The sequence below is a fragment of the Castor canadensis genome, chromosome X (genome assembly GCF_047511655.1).
Source record: "Castor canadensis chromosome X, mCasCan1.hap1v2, whole genome shotgun sequence".
Taxonomy (NCBI): domain Eukaryota; kingdom Metazoa; phylum Chordata; class Mammalia; order Rodentia; family Castoridae; genus Castor; species Castor canadensis.
The window spans coordinates 125876208-125895971 of record NC_133405.1 but is presented as its reverse complement, the minus strand read 5'-3'; the positions used below and the strand labels follow the sequence as shown (position 1 = coordinate 125895971).

The window sequence follows — 19764 nt, the reverse complement described above, 5'->3', positions numbered from 1 at the left end:
CACAGTTGATTACTCATTCATTCATTTGCCTATTCAACAAGCACTTATTAAAACCCAAATTAGCAGAATCAGGAATGCAAAACAGAAGATAAAAACAAACACCATGGAAGTCCAGGAAATCATCAGAGACTACTTTGAGAACCTATATTCAAATAAATTCGAAAATCTTAAAGAAATGGACAGATTTCTAGATACATATGATCATCCAAAACTGAACCAAGAGAATATTAATCACCTGAATAGATCTATAACACAAAATGAAATTGGAGCAGCAATCAAGAGTCTCCCCCCCCAAAAAAGTCCAGGACCTGATGGATTCTCTGCTGAATTCTATCAGACCTTTAAAGAAGAACTGACACCAACCCTCCTTAAACTGTTCCATGAAATAGAAAGGGAAGGAAAACTGCCTAACACATTTTATGAAGCCAGTATTACACTTATCCCAAAACCAGGCAAAGACACCTCCAAAAAGGAGAACTATAGACCAATCTCCTTAATGAACATTGATGCAAAAATCCTCAATAAAATAATGGCAAACCGGATTCAACAACACATCAAAAAGAACATTCACCACGACAAAGGAGGCTTCATCCCAGGGATGCAGGGGTGGTTCAACATATGAAAATCAATCAACGTAATAAACCACATTAACAGAAGCAAAGACAAAAACCACTTGATCATCTCAATAGATGCAGAAAAAGCCTTTGATAAGATCCAACACCATTTCATGATAAAAGCTCTAAGAAAACTAGGAATAGAAGGAAAGTATCTCAACATTATAAAACCTATATATGACAAACCTACAGCCAGCATTATACTAAACAGAGAAAAACTGAAACCATTCCCTCTAAAATCAGGAACCAGACAAGGATGCCCACTATCTCCACTCCTATTCAACATAGTACTGGAATTCCTAGCCAGAGCAATTGGGCAAGAAGAAGGAATAAAAGGAATACAAATAGGTGAAGAAACTGTCAAAATATCCCTATTTGCAGACGACATGATCCTATACCTTAAAGACCCAAAAAATTCTACTCAGAAGCTCCTAGACACCATCAATAGCCACAGCAAGGTAGCAGGATATAAAATCAACATAGAAAAATCATTAGCAAAAGGGGACCAGGAACTAGAGAAAAGGTTAGATCAAAAAGAATTAACCTAGAAGGTAACACCCACGCACAGGAAATCAATGTGAGTCAATGCCCTGTATAGCTATCCTTACCTCAACCAGCAAAGCCCCTTGTTCCTTCCTATTATTGCTTATACTCTCTCTACAACAAAATTAGAGATAAGGGCAAAATAGTTTCTGCTGGGTATTGAGGGGGGGAGCGGGAGGGGGTGGAGTGGGTGGTAAGGGAGGGGGTGGGGGCAGGGGGGAGAAAAAAATAAAGAAAAAAAAATAAAAAAACGAAAAATCATTAGCATTTCTATACACTAACAATGAGCAAACTGAAAAAGAATGTATGAAAGCAATTCCATTTACAATAGCCTCAAAAAAAAATCAAATACCTAGGTGTAAACTTAACAAAGGATGTGAACAACCTCTACAAGGAAAACTATAAACTTCTGAAGAAAGAGATTGAGGAAGACTATAGAAAGTGGAGAGATCTCCCATGCTCATGGATTGGTAGAATCAACATAGTAAAAATGTCGATACTCCCAAAAGTAATCTACATGTTGAATGCAATTCCCATCAAAATTCCAATGACATTCATTAAAGAGATTGAAAAATCTACCGTTAAATTTATATGGAAACACAAGAGGCCACGAATAGCCAAGGCAATACCCAGTCAAAAGAACAATGCTGGAGGTATCACGATACCTGACTTCAAACTATATTACAAAGCAATAACAATAAAAACAGCACGGTACTGGCACAAAAACAGACATGAAGACCAGTGGAACAGAATAGAGGACCCAGATAGGAAGCCACACAACTATAACCAACTTGTCTTTGACAAAGGCGCTAAAAATATACGATGGAGAAAAAGCAGCCTCTTCAACAAAAACTGCTGGGAAAACTGGCTAGCAGTCTGCAAAAAACTGAAACTAGATTCATGTTTACCACCCTATACCAATATTAACTCAAAATGGATCAAGGATCTTAATATCAGACCACAACCTCTAAAGTTGGTACAGGAAAGAGTAGGAAATACTCTGGAGTTAACAGGTATAGGCAAGAACTTTCTCAATGGAATCCCAGCAGCACAGCAACTAAGAAAGAGCATAGACAAATGGGACCTCAAAAAACTAAAAAGCTTCTGCTCAACAAAAGAAATGGTCTCTAAACTGAAGAGAACACCCACAGAGAGGGAGAAAATATTTGCCAGCTACACATCAGACAAAGGCCTGATAACCAGAATATATAGGGAACTTAAAAAACTAAATTCTCCCAAAATTTATGAACCAATAAAGAAATGGGCAAGTGAACGAAACAGAACTTTCTCAAAAGAAGAAATTCAAATGGCCAAAAAACACATGAAAAAATGCTCACCATCTCTAGCAATAAAGGAAATGCAAATTAAAACCACACTAAGATTCCACCTCACCCCTGTTAGAATAGCCATCAATAGAAACACCACTAACAACAGGTGTTGGCGAGGATGCGGGGAAAAAAGGAACCCTCTTACACTGTTGGTGGGAATGTAGACTAGTACAACCACTCTGGAAAAAAATTTGGAGGCTACTTAAAAAGCTAGACATGGATCTACCATTTGATCCAGTAATACCACTCTTGGGGATATACCCAAAAGACTGTGACACAGGTTACTCCAGAGGCACCTGCACACCCATGTTTATTGCAGCACTATTCACAATAGCCAAGTTATGGAAACAGCCAAGATGCCCCACTACTGACGAATAGATTAAGAAAATGTGGTATTTATACACAGTGGAATTTTATGCAGCCATGAAGAAGAATGAAACATTATCACTCGCTGGTAAATGGATGGAAATGGAGAACATCACTTTGAGTGAGGTTAGCCTGGCCCAAAAGACCAAAAATTGTATGTTCTCCCTCATATGCAGACATTAGATCAATGGCAAACACAACAAGGGGATTGGACCTTGAGCACATGATAAAAGCTTTAGCACACAAGGGAGGGGTGAGGATAGATAAGACACCTAAAAAATTAGCTAGCATTTGTTGCCCTCAATGCAGAGAAACTAAAGCAGACACTTTAAAGCAACTGAGGCCAATAGGAGAAGGGGACCAGGAACTAGAGAAAATGTTAGATCAAGAAGAATTAACCTAGAAGGTAACACACATGCACAGGAAATCAATGTGAGTCAACTCCCTGTATAGTTATCCTTATCTCAACTAGCAAAAACCCTTGTTCCTTTCTATTATTGCTTATACTCTCTCTTCAACAAAACTAGAGATAAGGGCAAAATAGTTTCTGCCAGGTATCGAGGGGTAAGGGGGAGTAAGGGAGGGAGCGGGGGGGGGTGGGTAGGTAAGGGCGGGAGTGGGGGGAAGGGGGAAGAAATGACCCAAACATTGTATGCACATATGAATAAAATAAAAATAAAAAAAAACAAAACCAAGCACTTATTGATCACCTTCACTGTAGTCGTCAGTTGTACTATGCATTGGCTACATTATGGCCTACTATATACCATGGGTCTGGCCCACCTGAGATTTACAGCCTGGTAGGAGGGAAAGATAGGTATTAAATAGGTAAACACAGAAATGTGAATACTAGGAGAATGAATTACAACAGGAATATCATTTTCAGAATTGGTATTCTTTACTATTGTAACATGTCTTGGAAAATTTCACTTAAACTAGACCATGAAGGATTATCCCAGTCAGTCAGGTGAACAATAGGGTAAAAGGATTCATGGCAGAGCAAACAGCATATGCAAACAACCATAGGTGCCAATAGCCTGTTGCTCCTCAGACTGAAGGGAGGTGAGGCAGCTAGAGAGCACTGAACCAAAAGGAGCAGGACCAGAGCAGAAGGTAGTGCCATGCCAGAGTCATTTCTATTCCTCTTCTTCAAAGATTTTCTTTTTCCTATTAATGTATGTTAATTGTACAATAGGATTTCATTGTGATAGTTCCATGTATACATTTAATAGACTTTGATCATATTCACCCCCTCTATTACTGTCTGCAAAGTTTCTCAAAAGCTCTACCTACCAAGGGATACCTACCCAGAAGAACTCTGAAGCTCTTCTCAAGTTTCATGTTTTACTTCAAATGGCTTTCCAGAATCTAGCTCCTTCAAAAATGTCTCTCCTCAAATACCCAAGGAACAGCTAGTTCCTCATAGGCACACTCCACCCACAGGGTCTTCCTCACACCCCCAAACACATGTGAAAACCAGCAAATGAATAATTGGTTCCTCCATGTTTCTCAAGTCCTTTTCTGGGCACTTCTGGTGCCCAGTTAATAATCCTCCAAAAGGCTGGCTGCTGGTCACAACTTTCTTTCATTTGACTTGCCAGGCAACGATTCTTAAAACTACAAAAATGGCATTGCTGTTAACATTTAGTGTACATTATCTGAGATCATTATATGAGACCTACTCTAATTCATTGCTAAAAGTATAGGTAACAGGTAATTCTTAATAAGGATTTTCTCATCTCATACAGGTCTTCTGGGGGTTAGCATTGATATTTCCTTTGGATCAATGACAGAGCCAAGATTCTCCATCTGTTCATAAAGCAGGAATCATGGGGGAATGTTCTCTCTGTAATGATTTTCCCAGCCTGCTCTGAGTAGAACCCCAATGTATGTGTATATGATCCAGAGATAAGCCACAAAATTTTCTGGCCACTTAATTCATTGGACACTCAAACATTGATTTAAAAGAAATAAAAACTTTGAGGGGATGGGTTTTTTTCTGTGTTGCCCAGCTTGTCTCAAGTTCCTGGGCTCAAGTGATCCTCCTGCCTCAGCCTCCTGAATAGCTGTGGCTACAGATGCATGCCATGATACCCAGCTTAAAAACACTTCTGTATAAATACTATATACCAGCAAATAAAAATCTTTAGTAAACATCAAGATTTCTTGTAAAATATCTCATCAAAGATTAATTCCAGATGGTTTTTGATGTCTTCGTCAGTCAAAAGCACTGTGAAAAACTAAAATGAAGTTATTCCTACAATTCTGCACCAAACAGAAAGGACTTAGAAGTTCATCAGAAATTACTATTCTATAGAAATTGATTGATGAGTAAAAAGAATGCCTTAAAGATGTAAAACATCAGCTCCAACAGCAACAGTACGGGTAGCAGACATTCAGAGTTCTGCACATATCCCACTGTCACTCACTCGTACATACAGGTTTGATGGGTTCTAGTACTGCTGCCACTATTTGCCGCCCTCCAGTAGCCTGAGATTTGTGCTGGATAGGAGTTAACGAGTAAGTCCCCAGCTTCCTCTCCCCTTGGGTGGACAACTCTGAGGCATGTTATACATAGAAGAGAGCCTTAGTTTCCCCACAGAGCCAATCTGCTTAACATATAACTCTATAGCCTTTCCCTGTCTCACATCCTCCCTTTCCCTTCTGAAGGGTCCTAGGATCACCTCCCAAATAAACTATTTGCCCCCAAATTCTGATCTCAGGGGTTGCTTCTGGGGAGAACCTAGACTATGATTCTACAAGTACATAAAAGTTCTTAGTAAGAAAAGTTCATGGTAAAAATACCATCCTCAAATTGTTTTTAAAACCAGACAGAGGGCAAATATTTTGAAGAAAATTTGAAATAAATTATGACATTCAGTTAGCCTGTGTTCTCCTGACAAAATCTTCATTGCTTAATCAAAATATTATTTAATACAATGTGTTACTAGAAAGCAATTGAAAACAGATGGTATACGCCTTACTCTCCCTGGAATGGTGATATAATTGAGATTACATCTGTAATAGGATTGAGATTGCTGCAGAATAAAGGATTCAGTATAAAGGCAAGTTCTCAATGAGTTTGTCTACTATCGTTTAACTAATAAAATATTGTTTCAAGTTATACACTTGCAGAACTTTTAAAAGGAAAACAGTATTTAAGATTATATGGTCCAACTGACTCCCTTTGTTTTAAAGAGAACAACAGGGTCCAGAAAAGTTTGGTGCTTAAGAGGCCAAGGCCATGAAGATAGTGTTAGAGTTGAGACCTGGCTCATGTTTGTCCTCTGCTTATATAACCTTCAGTAACCCCCTAGTGTCTATAGAACAAAATCCAAATTCCTTAGCTTATCAGTTAAAGTCCTCAACCACTGGGCCTAACCTCTCTCCTTAGCCATCTATTTCTCCCTATACTAAGCGGTTCCTTCTTCCAGGCTGAACTGATCATTATAGTCAGAGCTTACCTTACCCTCTCATCTTGTCAAGCATCAATCACTGAAATACCTGGGGTGGTGCTGGATAATCTTACAATCAGGCACCTTGAGTACAACCAAAAATTACTCACACATACAAACATACCCACATACCACACTCCTTTTTATTTCCAGTCTTCACCATGTCCACCCCCTAATATCTGGGAAGTCAAGTGACTTGCCCACAGATACTCAGCAAGGCCATAGCAAAGCATAGATAGAATACAATCCACCCAACTCTCAAATCAATAATTCCCCGTCACATAAATGCCTTTCTTTACAAGTCCTTCAACATGGGTATAAAAGTGTCCTCTCTATATTAAATAAGGGCTGTGACACACTGCAAAGTATTCATACACACATACTCAAACAACTCTTCTGAATCTTCAGGAAACCTTGCCTGAAATAAACTTATTGATAATATTTTAGATGAAATATAATGTAAATTGCCATCCCTGGATTTACATAGGGTTGATTTGGTGGCCCTTGTGTCCCTTCAGAAATTTGTATTGGGAAATCTAAAAGGCTGCTTCCCTGCTTCTTCCTGATCAATGCCCTAATCCAAGGGCAATGGTGACAGGCATGAAAGCATGTGAAATCTCCCACTATACACTGGAAGGCATAGAAGGCTAAATCTATAGGAAATTCTCAGTAAAGTTTTCCAAAAAGGAATTGAGGCTTTTTTCGCTTGTTTGGAGTCTTCTGGCAGATGATGATAAGGCAGCTTTCCCAAGTTTACCATCTCCTGGACTTACAGTTTGGCCTTCCAGACTCAACACAGCAACTGTGATTTACAAATGACAGGGAATGTTCACGTGCTCTTTATTCAGAGTGCCAGGTGGAGGACTTGGTTAGCAACCTACATTGGTGAGGATTTTCCTCAGCAGCGGTTAATAATTAATGATTTAGTCTCTGTGTTAAAATGTATTACAAATAATTTCCTGGTCCTCAAATGGTATCTGAAGCTGGTAACTGCAATACTTGCTACCATGAGCTTTAAAACATTAATCAAATGAGTGACTGATAAGGCTGTTGTCACTGGAATTTTCTGGATGTTCAGGTACAAAGATAACAGACATGTTAAAGCAAAGTCCTATATCTGACTTTAATGTTATAGGGGAAAAATACCTTAAGCCATTGGAGGAAGCATTTTAAAAATACATAAGAAAAATATATAAACATAAGATACCATATTTTTAAATCTCATTGTTGGAAATGATTTCAAGTTGGGGGAAGTTCCTCTTCAAAAGTCCTTTACTAGACAGAGGCCAACAGGAGAAGGGGACCAGGAACTAGAGAAAAGGTTAGTTCGAGAAGAATTAACTTAGAAAGTAACACACATGTACAGGAAAGCAATGAGAGTCAACTCCCTGTATAGCTATCCTTATCTCAACTAGCAAAAACCCTTGGTCCCTCCTATTATTGCTTATACTCTCTCTACAACAAAATCAGAGATAAGGGCAAATTAGTTTCTGCCAGGTAGTGAGGAGATGGGGGGGAGAGGGAGGGGGTGGGGGGAAGAAGGGTGGGGGTGGGGGGAAGGGGGGAAGAAATGACCCAAACATTGTATGCACATATGAATAAAAGAAAAAAAATAAAATAAAATTTTTTTTAAAAAAAAGTACCTGAAGGGAGAAACACGCTCTGAGCTTCGGGCTTCCACCTGGGCCCCACCACTCTTCCCTTTGTATTCCTTTTCCTTAACTTTTAATAAATTCTCTTTACACCCAAAACAAAAAGTCCTTTACTAATTGTATCTAATTCTTTCAGTCTTGTATTTTCTTAGGCTGACAGAAAAGTTGGCCACAACATTGTTTTAGGTTCTGATAATCATTAAAAATGACCTAACATTGGTGGTTAGGATTCTCTTTAGGGAAATAGAAGGGCAATTAACACTTATCCAGCATATTCTATGCACTAGGTACTATGCTAAAAAATTTTACTTATTTAATTCTTAGACTCCCTCATTAATTCCTATTATCCTTATTTGTTTCATAGCAATCCAGTCCATGGCTTTGTGAGTTATAAACAGCAGAGTGATTTTGAAATATTTCTCAAACTATTCTAAAGTTAAATGTTCTGTGGATAAGCAGTACTTTCTTAAGATCTATGAGTAACTTTTTGACAAGGTTACAGATAGTTTTTCTTGCCTACTTTAAACTATAATTCCTACAGACTAAGCTACTAAATCACTTGGCACGTGCCATGTTGACTCTGCAATCTTTTTGTGTAACACTCAGTTTGCACCCAATTTGAATTAAGAAATGTAAATGGGGGATAAATGCATAAGCGACCCAAATTTTATGAACCGTTTTCCAGCTGCCAGGGACTAGGCAGGTCATTTGCCTATGGTATATCTTATTTAATCCACACTATAAGCATCACCATCCCAACTTACAGAGGAGCAAACTCAGAATTCAGTTTAATTGCCTTGTCAACATCATATTGCTAGTAAGCAATTCAAATCTCAAAGTGTGTGCTCTTCCCATACCCTGCAAAACCTCCCTCCCATCCAAGTACTAACCAGGCCCGACTCTGCTTAGCTTCCAAGATCAGATGAGATCGGGCATGTTCAGGGTGGTATGGCCATAGACAAAACCTCCCTCTAGAGCAATGATCTCAACTAGCAGCAATCTTGTCCCCTGTGGGACATTATCAATATGTGGAGACATTTTAAATTGTTACACCTGAGGGAGTAGGATGCCATTGGCATCTAGTAGGTAGAGACCAGGGACAGCTGCTAGCACAGGAAATTATCTAGCTCCAAATGTCAACAGTGCCACGGCTGAGAAACATGCTGTAACATCATTAACTGTGAAACCACCAAACACACGATTCCTTTTTCCTACAAAGATCAGCACTCAAATAGACATGTTCCATTCAAGGTAGTCATCTCAGAGGGCACATATTTCTTCCAACAGTGTTCCGGTGCCAACAACACATTCATAAACTTCTCGTAATGAATTTTGTCCAGAGCCAAAGGTATGTTATGATAAATACCTTCTGTGGTAGCAATGTCTGTATTTTGTTAGTAGTTTGGATATTTAGAGATGACCAAAAGTTATCCTTCCAACCTGGCAAAAAAATGAGCGATCAAACTATAAAGTAATAGGAACAGCCTTAGTTAAGCACCTGCTTTGTGCCATGAGTACTCCAAGTAGTCGAGGTTGAGTTTCCCTCATCCAAAAGTCCAAAAAATGAAATATACCAAAACCTGAAATTCTTTGAGTATCATATTGGGGCATTCTGGAGTTCAGTTTTCTTAATTGGATGGGAGGTCCTCAACTGGTAAAATAAGTGCAAATATTCCAAAATAAAAAAAATTGAAATTGGAAATACTTCTGGTCCCAAACATTTTGGATAAGGGATACTCAATCTGTACTCACCATATGGTAGATATTGGTATCTTATTTGGTAGATAAAGAAAGTAATGTTCTGTGAAGTTAAGTGGCTTAACTATGGCCATAACACTAAAGTATAAGTGCTGCAATTCAAGCTCAGATCTGTCTGTCTGCAAAACCAACTGGAATGATATTAGTTTTCTATGTGCCTTGTAATTTGGCTCTTAAACCAATACCATCTAAACTGACACTGAAATATTCTGAATAATGGCAGCATTGTCAAAATAAATGCAAATTATTGCAGTACAATTAGTTTGAAGAGAACAAGTTTGCTTATCTGTGTAAGTTCAAGTTCAGGTATGTCTGTGTAAGACATACATGTGATAATATTTTTTAAATCGCCTACTAACTTTAGTTACCCTTCATGAGCTCTCTTCTCTTTTACATATGACTCTTCTGCTGCCACATACATGATTCCAGTAAATAAAGAAAGAAGGACAGGGCTGGAAATGTGGCTCTAGATGTAGAGAGCCTGCTTTGCAAGTGTGAATCCCTGAGTTCAAAACCCAGCACCACCACGAAAAAAAAAAGCATGAAAAAAAAAAGGACAAAAAAGGAGGGAACCAAAGGAGGAAGGAGGCCAAAAAGGGTGGCATGGTAGGCTGAAAAAAAGCTCATTGCTCTAGGAAATGCTGCTGTTAAGATGACAAGATAATGCAGGAAATAATGCAACTAGATTTTTGCTATAAAACATATATATGGCAATAATTTAATGGACACTAAAATCACAGGCAACACACCAAAACTTTTGAGTATCAAGGGACATAACCAGTCAGGCTTGGTGACTCATACCCGTAATCTCAGCACTCAGGAGGCAGACAGGAGGATAATGAGTTTGAAGCAAGCCTGGGTTACATAGTTTCAGGCCAACCTGAGTGACATAAAGAGAACGTGTGCCAAATAAATAGATGGATGGATGCATAGATAGATGGATAGATAGACAGATAGACAGATAGATAATAGATAAAGTATGCATTAAACAGTATAAAAAGGTAACCTACAGAACAGGAGAAAATATTTGCATACCATATATCTGAACAGAAGTTAATATCCAGGATATACAGAATTCCTAAACAAAAAATCACACAACTTGATTAAAAATAGGCAAAGGACTTGACTAGACCTTTCTCCACAGATGACATACAATCAGTCCACAGGCATATGAAAAGATGCTCAATATCACTAAGCATCACAGAAATATAAATTGAAATTATAAGGAAATAATATCATCATACATGTGTTAGGATGCCTAGGAAATATATGCTCACAAGGACTGGACTGAGAAATTGTACAATGCTGATAGGAATAAAAGTAGTCTGGCAACTATGGAAAATGGTGTGGAGGTTGGTTCCTCAAAAAATCAAAACTAGAACTACAATCTGATGCAGCAATCCCATTTCTGGGTTCATAGCCACAAGAATTGAAAGCAGGGTCTCAAAGAGATATTTGCACACCCATGTTCATAGCAGCACTATTCACAATCGCCAAGAGGGAAAAGCAAACTAAATGTCCATTGATGTATGATTATATAGACAAAATATGATCTATGCACACAATGGAATATTATTCAGGCTTTAAAAGAAAGAAAATTCTGATGTATACTACAACATGGATGAATCTTGTGGGCATTGTGCTAAGTCAAATAAGGCAGGCACAAAAGACAAATACTATATTATGCCACTTATATGAGGTAGCTAAAGTAGTCAAATTCACAGAGACAGAAAGAACAGTGGTTACTAGGGACTTGAGAGGGGGGAAGAAAGAACTGCATGATAGATACAGAACCACAAGCTTAAAGACAGTTAAGATAGCAAATTTTATGTTGTGTGCTTTTATCACAAGAACCAAATCAATCCAGGCACTGGTGGCTCACATCTCTAATACTAAGCTACTCAGGAGGCAGCGATCAGGAGGATCATGGTTAGAAGCCAGCCCTGGGTAAGGAGTTTGTGAGACCCTGTCTTAGGGGGGGAAAAAATCACACACAAAAAAGAACCAAACCAAAACTATGGGCCATCAAAGCAGCTTCAATATCCAGCTATTGTTGAGTACTCTCATTGCTTATGCCAAACCAGGATATATAAAGAAACGGTCAGATAATTTCCAGTGGAAGCCCATGGCTTGTTTTGGTGGTCCTGGCACATGTAGCATACTGTGCTAAAATTAGGGTGTTCTGGTCCCAGGTCTCTAACCGGCCAGCTGTTCTATTTTGGGTCCCTACTTTTACTTCTTTCCTCATCCTCTCTAAAATAAAGAGTTTGCACTACATGATTCTAAGTTAACAGATTTTTCAGTTCTCTTCACTGGCAGGAAAGCGCAAATAAATACATGTCCTCCTTTTGCAATATGCTTTTAGTACCTAGAGACAATACACTATAATAATAGGAAGATGGCATCATTTTTCTACTTGATACAAACATGTAATATGGAATGGCTATTTATATAACCATAGAAAAAAGATGGTAAACCACTGAATATAAACAGAAGAGAGAAGAGGATGCTGATGACTATTATAGAGGTGACAAGCTCACATTGTGTTTCTAGGAAAAGTGTCCCCTTACCCAAGCAATGACCCTACTGGGGAACCCAGAAGCTAAGGTTATAGGGTCTGAAGGTTCTGGAACAAGCATGGAGCCCCTCTGGTGGGTGCTGGATTCAGTTACTTTCATCTGTTATTCCTGCTCCCTCAATATTCAGGGTCCACAGAGCATCTTCCTCTATCACATCCCCTCTCCCTTTTCTTTTCTTTTTTTTACAGTACTGGGTTTGATCTCAGGGCCTACCTTGAGCCACTCCACCAACCCTTTTTTTTGGGATTTTTTGTTTTTCAAGATAGGGTCTCATGAACTATTTGCCCAGGCTGGCTTCAAACCACAATTCTTCTGATCTCTGCCTCCTGAGTAGCTAGGATTAGAGGCGTGAGCCACCACACCCTGCTTGTATCCCTATTTGATGACTGACACATTCCAATGACTGTGCCCTCCATTCAGTTATCCCTCCAGGTGCTGAGTAATTCAGTGAGGTAAGTTCTGCCCACATTGGTGGTCTTGATCCAAAGATGCAGGAAGTAGAATATGAATACATGCCCTTTTTGCAACAGGCAAATTTTGATTTGTTTTAAACCTAAGACTTTGATTCTGATCTTCTTCTTCTGGATCATTGTGATAGTTAATCTTGATTGTCAACTTGAATGGATGGAGAGATGCCTAGGGAATGAGTAAAGCACACTTCTGGTGTATCTATGAGGGTATTTACAGAGACAACTGACATGTGATACAGCAACTGAGGGGAAAAGATCTGCCCTGAATATGGGCAGCACCAGCCAATTAGCTGAGGGCCCAGATGGAATAAAAGTGGAAAAAGAAGCCACCAGCCAGTGTGTGTGAGCTCCATCTTTCCTAAGTGAATGGGTCTATTTCTGCTGCTATTGCCCTTGGACAGCAGACTCCAGCTTTTTCAGCTTTTCAACTTGGACTCTCCAGGGAGCTTCTAGGCCTTTAGTCTCAAACTAGAGCTGTATCACTGGTCCTCATTGTTCTGAAGCTTCCAGCTTTTTTTTCTTTTGGTATCATATTCCTTCTGATATGTATCAAAATTCATACTGAACAATGAGTTCTGGGTTGCAAAAGAGGATTTATTATTTGCACTTGTCCTCCAGTTTTTGTCCACAAGTTAAACAAAAACACATACAAGTGCTATAGCTTCCAGTTTCTTGGACTGAGCAGGTACCGGGTTCTCTGGCTCTCCAGTGTGCTGATGGCCACTGCTGGACTATCCAGCCTCCAATTATATAAGCCAATCTAAAATATACCTTTTTTAATTAGGTATGTATATATTCTACTGGTGTTGTCTCTTTAAAGAACCCTGACCAATACAGATATTGTTGCCAGGAGTTGGATTGTAGTCTGAGCCTCTGGAAGTGGTTGTGGGAAGAGTTTGGAAAAATTTAGAGTTAAGGGTTAGAGAAGCTAGAATGCTGAAAGCAGAGCTTAGTGGGCAATTCTGGCTGGAGCTCAGAATGCTGATAGGAATGTGGACAGTAAAGACTGTGCTCATGAGGTTTCAGATGGGAAGGAAGACACTATTGAGAACTGGACTAGAGGCCATTCATGTTATATCATGGCAAAGAACATTTTGTCCACATCCTGAAACTCTGTAGGAAGCTGAATTTTAAGGTGAGGGATTAATTAACTTGCAGAGGAAATTTCAAGGAATCCTAGTGTTCAGGCTCTGGCATTTATTTTGTTGGCTGCTTTTAGCCAAGTTTACAGTGAGAATTATGAGAAAGAAAAAAAAAGAGTAGAAAGGTTGGAAAAACTTGCAGTATTCCTAGAAAAGTGGGCAAAGTTGGAGCCATGGAAAGTATGACTGCTGAAGAGACTGGGACCATTAAAGAGAAGCCAAGTACTCTGCATCAAGAAAATCAGAAAGATGCATTGAGGAGACAAGGTGTAGTAGCTCAAGTCTATAATCCTAGCTACTTGGAGGCAGAGATTGGAAGGATGAGGCTAGCCTGAACAAAAAGTTTGTAAGATTCCCATCTCAATCAATAAAAGCTGGATGTGGTGGCATGTGCCTGCTGTTATCCCAGGTACATAAGGAAGCATAAATAGGAAGATCATGCTTCAGGCCATCTTGGGCACAAATATGATACTCTACTCATAAAATATGTAAAGCAAAAAGGTCTAGTGGCATGGCTCAAGTGTTAGAGTACTTGCTTGGCAAGCACAAGGTTCTGAGTTCAAACTCTGATACCACCACTAAAAAAAAAAAGATTGCTTGAAGGCATCTCAGGAATTGGTCAGACCACACCCACTGGTGGGCTCAAGAGTATAAAGGTTAACTCATTTGAAAAACTTTGCTTTAAGAGGCAAAGGGCCCTATAGGGAAGTGTTTCCTTGCATTCATTCATTCAGGAACTCAGAGGCCAATGCAGCCGAGATCTAAGGGGGCCCAGACACTGTGGCAGATCTTGGTGTCTGCCACATGATGCTGGTTTTGCAGGAAAAAGAATGCAAGAGTTACAGGGTCATGGACACTTCCGCCCAGATTTCAAAGGAAGCCCTGGGAAGCCAAACAATATGTGTGGGGTTAAGATCCCTGCAGGTATCCACTGAGAGGGCAATGCATGAAGCTGTGAAAGTGAAGCTGAAGACACAATGGAGACCCCAGAAAGTTAGAGATGTCAAAAGTGTTGAATGTCTGCCAATGAAAGCTGTAGGCAGTAAGCCTACATGATCTCCCAATTAACAAGATCATGTGTGCTAAAACCAGTGAGGCCACAAGTGCTGTCTAAGCCCATCGGAGCTCACATCATGACACCATATGCGATGGATGCCAGACATGAATCTACAAAATTTAATGTCTGCCTGATGGGTTTCAGTATTGGTTTGTTCCCATTCCTCCTTTCTATAACCCCAATTTCTCCCTTTTGGAATGGAAATGCTTCTCTGTGCCTCTGTATGTTGGAAGTATATAATTTGCTTTTTGAATTTTATGGGGGGAAGGGGACTTAGTTAAGAGTTTGCCTTGAGTCTCAAAAGAGACTTTGACCTTAGACTTTTAAGCAATGCTGGAACTGTTAAGACTATGGGGACTCTTGGAGATGGACTGAAGACATTTTACATTATGAGATGGACATGAGCCTTTTGGGGGCCAAGGGCAGAGTGTTATAGTTTAAATATGAAATGTCCTCCTCAGGCACATGCATTAGGAACTTGGTTGCCAATTGATGGGCTTTGGGGAAGTGATTGGATCCAGAGGGCTCTGACCTAATCAACGCCTTGATGGATTCAGAATATGATAGCATATTATTGGGAGCTGGTAAAAAAGTAAGAGGTGAAACCTCATTGGAAGAAATAGATCACTAGAGACATGCCATGGGAAGATGTATCTTGTTTCCTGCCTTTTCCTCTCTCTTTGCCTCCTGTCTGCCATGAAATGAGCTGCTTTGCTCTACCACATGCATCCCTGCCTAACTACACACAGGCCCAGAAGCAACAGAGCCAAAGACTATGGACTAAAACCTCTGGAACCATGAACCAAAATAAATCCTCTCTTTTAAATTGTTTCTCTCAGGTAAAAATCACAGCAATGAAACACTGACGAACAGAATCATCTTTCTGACCACCGGCTGGATCCCTGGTTAGAATATTCTGCCTGCATTAGTGTATGTAATAAAGTCTCCTCTATAAAAGCAACAGCAAATTAAAAATGCCCATAAAGGAACCTATGCCATTGAGAGGCCAGCAGTTAAACTGCTCAGTGGAAACTTGAAGTCATCTGAATGGGCTTCTGAATGCAGTGAAGTGGAAGATACCAGGAAAAAGGTGGCTGGCTCAAACCAGCTTTCCCACTGATAGGGAGCCCTTGTCCTCTGAGGGTCAAACGTTATGGCGTTCATTCCTTGCCAACCTTTAGTAGCTAATTTATGGCCATGATTTATTCCACTTCCTAAGGTTTAAAGGTCAACTATAATACAGGAAAACTCATTTTTGTCCATCACTACTTTCCCCTTACAGGTACAAAGTAGCACCACAAACATCCTCAAAACTGCACACAATACCAAATCCTACTGAAACAATGCTGACAACTGGCCAGTCAAGTTGAGCCTAAAGCATATTTATGTGAAATTCAAGATTAGATTGCATGCATAAATGAAGCAATTCTATAGAAAACTGCTCGTTTGTTGGGGAAAAAGGGGTTCTTAGCATTGAGGACCCTGCCTGGCCTACAAGATAGGGCCACTATCTAACAGGTGACAATCAGACTAGAAGGTAAAGGGAAAGATGACTCTTTGTCATATAATCCTGCCCATTCTGCTTCCAAATTGGAAATGTACTTGTCTCAGGGTCACCTCATCCTGCCACATCCATTCCTCTTAAATACCATTTTTCCATGTCAAGCCCTGTTTTACTGTTATATTCTTTTGAGAAAATGCTAATTAATTGTTTTATTATCTGTTTGACAACAGTTACCTCTACTCTTTCTGGGAAAAAGACATGATGATGAACAACTTACATGGCTGTGGGTTTTTATTCTGATTATTTATAGCACTTAGTGTAGCAGGCATTCTCCTAAGAACCTCACAAGTGATAATGAATTTGCTCATTATAAATCAAGAATCAAGGGCTGTGGATGTGGCTCAGTGACAAAGTGTTTGCCTAGCATGTATGAAGCCCTTGATTTGATCTGCAACACTGAAAAAAAATTAATCAAATATAACAAAAAATGGGGCCTACTATGCTAGAGGAACAGAGTTACAAGACTTTCCTTTTTCACACTTAACGAAGACTTGCCTTCATTCTTGAAGATGCTCCCCACCTTGGGATGCTGAGTTTAAAGGCCACTGGGGAGAGAGTAGACACATCTTCATAGAGACCATAAAGCCTCATCCCCCAAATGAATCAAAATCTCATGATTGTTGCTAGTGTCTACTCTATGCACATGTGATATGTCCAACAGAAATGTGTAAATATATGTACAAAAATGTTCATAAAAGTATGGTTCTTAGTATGTCCAAACTGGAAATAATCAGGTCTATCATGAGTAAAATGAATGGGTAAATTGTGGCATATCCATATAACATAATACTCCATAGCAATAAGAGTGATCTACTGATACACACAGCAGCATATGTGAATCTCATGAACATGACATTGAATGCAAGGAGCCAGACATAAAAGAGGGCATAATGTGTGATTCCACTTATCTAAGTTCAAGGACAAGCAAAACCAATCTATGAAGACAGAGGATGCAACAGTGGTTCCCTATGGAGTGGTAAGGGCTGCCTACAAAGTGGCACAAGGGACTTCTGGAGTGATGAAAATGTCTTCTGTTTTGATGGAGTTGATGTTTGCATATGTATGTTCATTTATCAAACTTATCAAATTATATTCTTAAGATCTATGCACTTCACTGTCTGCAAGTTTTACCTTGATGTGTCTTTATAAGTGTTACAAGATTCCCAAAGCCATGAGCTCCTTTATTGCAGCTGTTCTGCAGATGCTGCCAGAGGCAGGTCAACAAACCGGTAGCCTAATCCAGCTGCTGAAGCAAAGCAGAGCTTCTGAAACGGGGAAATCAGCTGTAGGAGTCCTCTAACTCCATTCACTCTCAACCTCACTTTATTGGTTCCCTCAGCCATAGAAGGGTGAGGAGGAGGTACAACAATCCTCTGCCTCTCAAGTCAAGTTTGGCTGTCTTCCTAGAGTACTTTGATGTATGATTCAACACAACTAATTCCCAGCTCAAGTAGGGGACAAGAGGGAATGTGTCTGGTTCTCATGATACTCACCTAATGCTGCTCCTCTTCTTATATGTTGGAGGAAGGAAAACAGTAAACTAAGACATTTATGCACCTAGGGTTTTGTGAGGTTGATGGGGCAGACTCCTAATTATCTCCCAAATCCATACTAGTCAAGTCTGGATGGGCACATGGCCACCCAGGGAGAGACTATATTTCTCAGCTTCCCTTGTAACCAGATGGAGTCATGTAACTGAGTTCTCATCAATGAAATGGGGTAGAAGCTATAACTTGCTTTAAAGGAAATTGCTTGCCCTGGGCTTCCTCTCCCACCCCCAATCCAGCTCCATAGGCTAGAACAGAACATCAGTGACCTAGGTTCAACTATGAAGATGAGGCCAACACTCTTAGGGGATGTAAAAGCTGTAAATTATTAGATGCTAAGTCCCAAAACAATTTTTGGAGCAGTGCTGTGTCACTAGCCTTGTCCACTCACCTCTAGCCTGCTAGGCAAAAGGGAATTTTTAATCTTATTAAAATCACTGCATTTGTAGGCTCTTTGTCATAGCATCTTAACTAATAATATCTCTACCACTTAAGCTTTTGAGGCTTGTAGTCTCTAGGCAGGAATTTCCAAGTTTCACACATACTACTTAACTCAATACTTTGAAATCCCGTGTTCAGATTTTACTAGTACATAAACACCCTCTTTCTCTATCATAAAATGATAAAATGATCTTGCTGCTTGAACTAGTCCCCTACAATCTACAAAATACTAACAACTCCTTATTCATGTATGCAAAGTCCTTTTAAGACATGATCCCAATCTTCCATGCTTAGCCTCTTTGCCTGCCTCTATTTCACCTGCATCCTGTGTGTTGGGTGCACTGGATGTTTCCTGAATGTACCTTGCACACAAAGAATTTTATGCTCACACTCTGGTCAAGAAGAATGTCATTTTACCACCTTCTCCCATCCATTATGCAATTCTTAGTAAGAACTACTAAGAATTTAGTAAATTCTTACTAAGAATTTCTTACTAAGAAAACACCAGAGAAGCTTCTCTAAAACCCCCAAACAGAAAGACTTCCTCCTTCTACTATATTTCCCTATCATTTTAGACAAACTTTCATTAAACCATTTATCACCCTGAACTATCAGGATGTATTTATGGGTCTGATCTTACAGCTAGAATGTATGTTCTAAAGACAAAATCCCAGAGACAAAGACTGTGTCTTGCTCACCTTTATAACCTTGGCATTCAGCATATGACCTGCTCATAGTTGATGAATGTTGAGCAAAAAAAAGAAGCAGAATTCAACAGATGGCATGTTTCAAAACCCTATACATAATTATTCTTACCTATTCAGTGCAAATGCATAGTGGAATTTAATATTATGCTGATCAGCCAAATCACATGTAGGCAGCATCTCCAGTGTTTCTACCAGCTTCACCATTGCATCATAGTCCTGTTGGCAAGAAGTCCCAGGGTAAGGAGAGGAAACACAGCCCTTTACAGATTTTTCTGAATAGTTACACATGTGAGACAGCCTCCAAATTGAAAAACAAGCCTTTCCTTACAGAGAGTATTTAGTGAAATTAGTTGTAGACTTTACTAGAACAGAAAATAAAATTAGAAAACAAAACAGATGTGAGAAAGGAGAACAGAGAAGGAATTCTTGCTATTGGAGGGCCCAAAGAATCAAGGGAAAATTAAATACAAAGGCAACAAAAGAAAGCAAATGAGGTCAGCAGTCAGGAAAAGACACTGTGTTTGGAGAATAAGAGGGTTAA

General features: G+C 39.5%; 1 protein-coding gene and 1 non-coding gene across 3 annotated transcripts in view; both read right to left on the bottom strand.

The window, feature by feature from the left end:
* The window catches only part of Map3k15 (mitogen-activated protein kinase kinase kinase 15), a 136587-nt gene that overhangs the window by 61877 nt on the left and 54946 nt on the right, over positions 1-19764 (bottom strand). For both annotated transcript variants that reach the window (XM_074063413.1, XM_074063412.1), the window contains exon 6: positions 19333-19439. In XM_074063413.1, the coding sequence (XP_073919514.1) occupies positions 19333-19439 (107 nt within the window). The remainder of the gene's footprint in view (positions 1-19332; positions 19440-19764) is intronic.
* LOC141420174 (small nucleolar RNA SNORA40) lies at positions 13295-13422 on the bottom strand. Its single transcript, XR_012444847.1, has one exon. It is a non-coding gene; the product is annotated as a small nucleolar RNA SNORA40 (small nucleolar RNA).